At 35.9% G+C, this 6,102-nt stretch overlaps 1 protein-coding gene and 1 pseudogene across 1 annotated transcript; both read right to left on the bottom strand.

Annotated features, from left to right (window-relative positions):
• Positions 1 to 2,493: 2,493 nt before the first annotated feature.
• LOC145260260 (general transcription factor II-I repeat domain-containing protein 2A pseudogene) lies at positions 2,494 to 3,330 on the bottom strand (annotated as a pseudogene).
• Positions 3,331 to 3,335: 5 nt separating this feature from the next.
• LOC145260259 (general transcription factor II-I repeat domain-containing protein 2A-like) lies at positions 3,336 to 4,325 on the bottom strand. Its single transcript, XM_080118087.1, has one exon. The coding sequence runs from the start codon at positions 4,323 to 4,325 to the stop codon at positions 3,336 to 3,338; it is 990 nt and encodes a 329-aa protein (XP_079974213.1).
• Positions 4,326 to 6,102: the final 1,777 nt, after the last annotated feature.

Here is a 6,102-nt window from a genome sequence, read left to right as displayed (position 1 = left end):
TGGATATCATTTGTCTCTCGAGACTGAACGGAGGCATCGAGATTTCCTTATAGAAGTCTGTGACATATTTCCATTCTATGGACGCCCGGTGCGCACGGAATCCACACAATATCATTATAATATCTTTAGACAGAACAGATACTACCCTTGGATCCTTGCCAGAAGACCAAGGAGGTATATTTTATATTCATGTACAACCCAAAAGCAACATTACTTTTTTATTTAATTTTTTTGTTTAGGGGGGGGGGTTAAATTGCATCTTCAGTGATCGGGAGATCCTATTTATTGAAAAGGAGAATATTAAAAGAAGGTGATAACATAATATAAAAACACATTATGAATTATTATATAAATATTATGCGCGGTTTGTTTGTTTTTTCACTTGTTTTTCTGGACAATTTATGACTACAATAAATTGCGGTTTCACTTAATGCCATAACTAGCAAATTCTAGCATTGCTACAAATATAATTTGCTGATTTCTTTATGTCCTCTGATGAGAAGAATAACAAGAATAGAATTCTTTGAAACTCCGCGGAATAAGGACTTTGAAAATTGTTGTCGAACAATAAATTTTGATTGTAAGGTTCAACTTACAGTTTTAATTTTCTTTCTCATATATATATATATGTATATATGTATGTATATATGTGTGTGTGTGTGTGTGTGTGTGTGTGTGTGTGTGTGTGTGTGTGTGGAGAGAAAGAGAGAAATAAAAAGGAAGAAACTGAGTTATATAAACAAAAATGTTCTGTTGTTGTTGTTGTTGTTGTTGTTGTTGTTGTTGTTGTTGTTGTTGTTGTTGTTGTTGTTGTTGTTGTTTGCAGTTGGCAGCGATTAATATTTTTTTGTATTTTCGCAACTTTTGCTTAAAAGTAAGTTTGGCGTTCCATTTCGACAGAATTTTGAAATTATTCTCATCATTCTGTTGAAATGGAACGCCAAAAGCAATAGCAATATATATATACATACATATATATATATATATGTGTGTGTGTGTGTGTGTGTGTGTGTGTGTGTGTGTGTGTGTGTGTGTGTGTGTGTGTGTATATATGCACATGTGTGCGTGCGTGTGTGTGTTCGACTGGGTAGCTGATACGCATATAAGTGTGTGTTTATATGCCTGACTGGAGACCCTATATGCCAATTTGTCTTTGTTTATCACCTTGCGCCGACCGTTTTCTTCCTTTCTTTCTCTCCTTCTATATGTTTCCTCTATGGTAGACAAACCTCTTTTTGACACGCTAACGTCCAAGCTTTAATCAAAGATGATTTCAAATGATTTCACCTCTCTTCCATTTTTTGTGGCAGTGTAATCATGCTAACCCTCTTTTTCCTTCTTCCGTGTCTATGTTCTTTCTTTTTCTTTTTTCTTTTTCCTTTTTATTCCGCCTCTTTATTCTTTAAGTTTTGACGTTCTCTTTCCCCCTATTGCTTTCCGTTGTTTAGAATCTAAAATTTCACTTAACCTACAACTCCTCCTGTTTAAATTTAAGATTTTAGCATTTTTTTTTTTTAGAAAAAAAAAGTATTTGGAATGCTGAAACTGATACTACACTCAGAAATTCATGTTGAAGGAATGGTTACCTAATCCTTAACCGTGTTAATGTTTTTATGTATTACTTTCGAAAAGCTGCTGTAACAGTTTATGATTTAAACATTACTTTATTTTAAGTATATTTTAAGCAGTGGGTTACGGAATATGAAGTCAGTCCCGGAAATTACTCAAACCGTTTATGATTTAAACATTACTTTATTTCATGTATATTTTTAACAGTGGGGTAGGGGATATTAAATCAGTCCAGAAAATGGGTGAAACCGTTTACGCATTATGCATTACTTTATTTAATGTATATTTTTATCATTGAGGTGGGAAATATGAAGTCGGTTACGGAAATGGCTGCAACCATTTACGTTTTAGACATTACTTTATTTAATGTATATTTTTAAAAGTAGGATGGGAGATAAGAAATTGGTCCCGGAAATGGCTGAAAAATTTACGATTCATACATTACTTTATTTCATGTATATTTTCAACAGTGGGGTGGGGATTATAAGTCAGTTCCAGACATGGCTGAAACAGTTCACTATTTAGACCAGGGGTCTCAAACTCAATTTAGCTGAGGGCCGCTGGAGGCTGAGGCTGGGTGAGGCTAGGCCGCATCAGGTTTTCCACAAGAAAAAACTAAAAAAAATTCTAATCTTCTCAAATGTCTTTATTTTTATTTTTTAACACAAAATAAGATGAACAAAATCAATAAACAAATAAATAAGAAAATAAATAAGAAGTGAATAAAATCAATCAATCAATCAATCAATCAATCATTCAATCAATCAATCAATCAATCAGTAATGAATAAATAAATAAAATAAAAATTAGGATTGAAACGTCTGTATTAACAGTTCTTTAACCTTCTTCTGAACATGAATTGTCCTGAACATGAGTGGAACATTTGAGAACATGTACTTATCTTCTGAACGTGGCTTCTCTTGCCTACATCTTGCTGCTAGAGACCTGGCAGCGCTTCCTCTCGCAGAGCTGAGCCACATTTGGCTTGAGGGAGGAGGCAGTTGAGACCCTTAGTATGGCTTGAAGATGATCATCAGTAAGTCTGGACCTGTACTTGGACTTATTGAAGTTCAAGGTGGAAAAGAGCTTTTCACACAAGTATGTGCTCCCAAAAAGGCACATGGTCTGCTTGAACATTCGGGAAAGCTCAGGGGAGCTGGGGGTCAATTCTCTCAAAAATTGCCCAAGCATGTCTACTTTCCTATTCATCTCCCTGAACTTCGCTTTCAGTTCAGAGTTGCACTGCAGGTCAATGAGCTCCATTTGAAGCACAGGTGGGGCATCTTGCACATCAAAGGAGAAGGGGTCCGCAAACATTTGAAATGTGGCTTTGTGCGTCTTGAAGTCTGCAAATCTGTGATCAAATTCCTCCTGAAGCTTCAAAATGGCATCAACATACTTCTGGCCACTGAATGGTGTGCCTGCATCCACAAGTGCCTTGCATGTTGGGAAATGGCACAGGTTTTTCTGAGAGAGCTGGGCTTTCCATAACATAAGCTTTGTGGAGAATGCTCTAATGTTGTAATATGCAGCACTGACAAGTTTCCCCTGGCCTTGTAACTTCTTGTTCAGTGCATTAAGCTCATGTGTGATATCAACAAGAAAAGCAAAGTCCATGAGCCATTTGGGATCACTTAGCACAGGAACAGCCACCCCATCTTTCTCCATGAAGGCTTTCACTTCTTCTCTCAGCTCGAAAAATCTCCTCAATACTTCTCCCCTGCTGGTGAAGTAAAGCACATCCCCATATTCTGACTCCATTTTCTCTAAAAAAAAAAAAAAAAAGCACGGAACCTTCGGTGCTTTAAGCCCTTGGATCTGATTTGGTTGATGCATTTCACAACCACAGACATCACATTGTCAAACTTGAGGCATTTGCTGCAAAGGGCCTGCTGATGGATAATGCAGTGCAGAGCAATGGCCTCCTCCACACCCTCCTTTTCCAGTTTTTTTTTAACAAGTGCCACCAGTCCATTTTTCCTCCCTGTCATTGATGGGGCTCCATCTGTAGTAATTCCAACAAACCTCTTCCATGGCAAACCGGCATTCTCAATGGCATCACACAGCTGGTGAAATATCTCCTGAGCAGTGGTCTGGTCGTGCATTGGAAGTACTGTGAGCAACTCCTCCATCACTTCAAAATTGTCATCCACACCACGGACATAGATTGCGAGCTGGGCAGTATCGGTGATGTCTGTGGTCTCATCAAGAGCGACTGAGTATGCACTGAAACATTTGGCTTTCTCACATAGTTGATCATAAATGTCACTTGACAGGTCAGAAATGCGATCTGCCACAGTGTTGGCAGAAAGGCTTATGTTGCTAAACTGACCTTTCTTTTCTGGACAGACAATACTTGCAGCCTGTAGTATGCACTTTTTGACAAATTCACCTTCTGTGAATGGCTTTCCCGCCTTAGCAATCATCTCACTAACTACGTAGCTTGCTTCGATTGCTGCATTATTCTCTTTGGTAGCTTTCTTGAAGAAATCTTGTTGCCTCAGTAGACATGCTTTAAGATTGGCAACCCGGTTGGCTCTCTCATCTCCCTGGTATTTTGCATACTCCTCAGCATGTCGAGTTGTGTAATGACGTTTCAAATTATATTCCTTGTGCACCGCAACTTTCTCAGTGCAAATAAGACGAGTCGGAGTGCCCCTGTGCTCAATAAAGAAATATTGCATTTCCCACTTTTCCTGAAATTGTCTGTGCTCATCACCAACCTTTCTCTTCACTGCAGGCTTTGAAAAAGACATGTTTGGGGCTGTAATATATATGATCCAACTTGATGTCGCTGTCGCACTGAAGTTTCAATCAAATGTTTAGCCGACGCACAAAAAATATACATGAAATAATGTAATGTCTAAATTTTAGACATTACATTATTTCATGTATATTTTTAGCAGTGGGTTTGAGATATAAAGTCAGTTCCGGAAATGGCTGAAACAGTTTACTATTTAGACATTACATTATTTCATGTATATTTTTAGCAGTGGGTTTGGAATGTAAAGTTGGTCCCGGAAATGTCTGAAACAGTTTACTATTTAGACATTACATTATTTCATGTATATTTTTAACAGTGGATTGGGGGATATAAAGTCGGTCCCGGAAATGGCGGAAACAGTTTACTATTTAGACATTACATTATTTCATGTATATTTTTATCAGTGGGTTGGGGATATAAAGTCAGTCCCGAAAATGGCTGAAACAGTTTACGATTAAAATATTACTTTATTTAATGTATATTTTCAACAGTGGGGTGGCGGACATGAAGTCAGTCCAGGGATTGAATGAGATACTATCAGAAAGCGTCGCCCAGTATTGAATGAGATAGGTGGAAAACATATAGTAGAAAAATACCCAACGTCGGCCGGGATCGAATGAGATTGGTGAACGATATATATTAGCAGAATATGCGGCGTCACCCGGGATTGGATAAGATAGTGAAACATATATACTATGAGAATACCCAGAATTTATTGATTTGTTTGTAACGAAATAATCATCCCAGGCAATATATCGAAGTTATTATTTAAGTAAGGGGGAGCGACATAGTGGGTTAAAGTTATGAAAATTATTGTCGAAATTAGTAACATATCCAAGAATTATGAAAAATGATGAAATGTGAGTTACTTGATTGGTGTGTTTGTAATGATATAATAAGCCCAGACAATATATCAAATATATTATATAAGTAGGAGGGAGAGGCATAATGTGTGTTTTTAATTATAAAAATTATTGTCGAAGTTAGTAACATATCCAGGATTATGAACAAAGATTAAATGTGAGTTAATCGATTGTGTGTTTATAATAAAATAATCAGCGCAGGAAATATATCAAAGTAATCCACCTGTAAGTAAGAGAGGGCGATAAGGATGGTTTAAATTATGAAAAATAATTGTCAAAATTAGTAACATATCCAAGAATTATGAAAAATGATAATATGTTATTTAATGCATTAGTGTGTTTGCAATGAAATAATCAGACCAGACAATATATCAAAGTTATTATTTAAGTAAGTGGAGCGATGGTATGGTTAAAATGATAAAAAATGATTGTCGACATAAGTAACATATCCAAGAATTATGAAAAATGACGAAATGTGAGTTAATTGATTGGTGTGTTTGAAATGAAATAATCATTCCAGATAATATATCAAAGTTATTATGTTTGTAGTGGGTGGTTGATAATGTGGGTAAAAAATATTAAAAATAATTGTCGAAATGAGTAACATATCAAAGAATTAAGAAAAATGAAGTGTGAGTTAATTGATAGTTATGTTTTTTTATGAAATAATCAGTCCAGAAAATATATTAAAGTAATTTTTTAGTAAGAGAGGGCGACGAGGATGGTTTAAATTATAAAAAAAATTATTGTCGAAATGTTACATGATAAGGGCTGTCCCCTGTTCATGTAAGTATAAAAATAGAGAGATTAGTTAAAATGAAAATAAGAGAAAGCATAAATCGAACCCTGGACATAAGTTTTAAAGAACAATAGGTTTAAATGGAATGTCCAGTAAATTGTTAATTC

Source organism: Euprymna scolopes, chromosome 36 (genome assembly GCF_053919585.1).
Source record: "Euprymna scolopes isolate OS-2025 chromosome 36, ASM5391958v1, whole genome shotgun sequence".
In the NCBI taxonomy this organism is placed as follows: Eukaryota; Metazoa; Mollusca; class Cephalopoda; order Sepiida; family Sepiolidae; genus Euprymna; species Euprymna scolopes.
The sequence above is the reverse complement of the archived record's forward strand: the minus strand, read 5'-3'. Positions and strand labels throughout refer to the sequence as shown.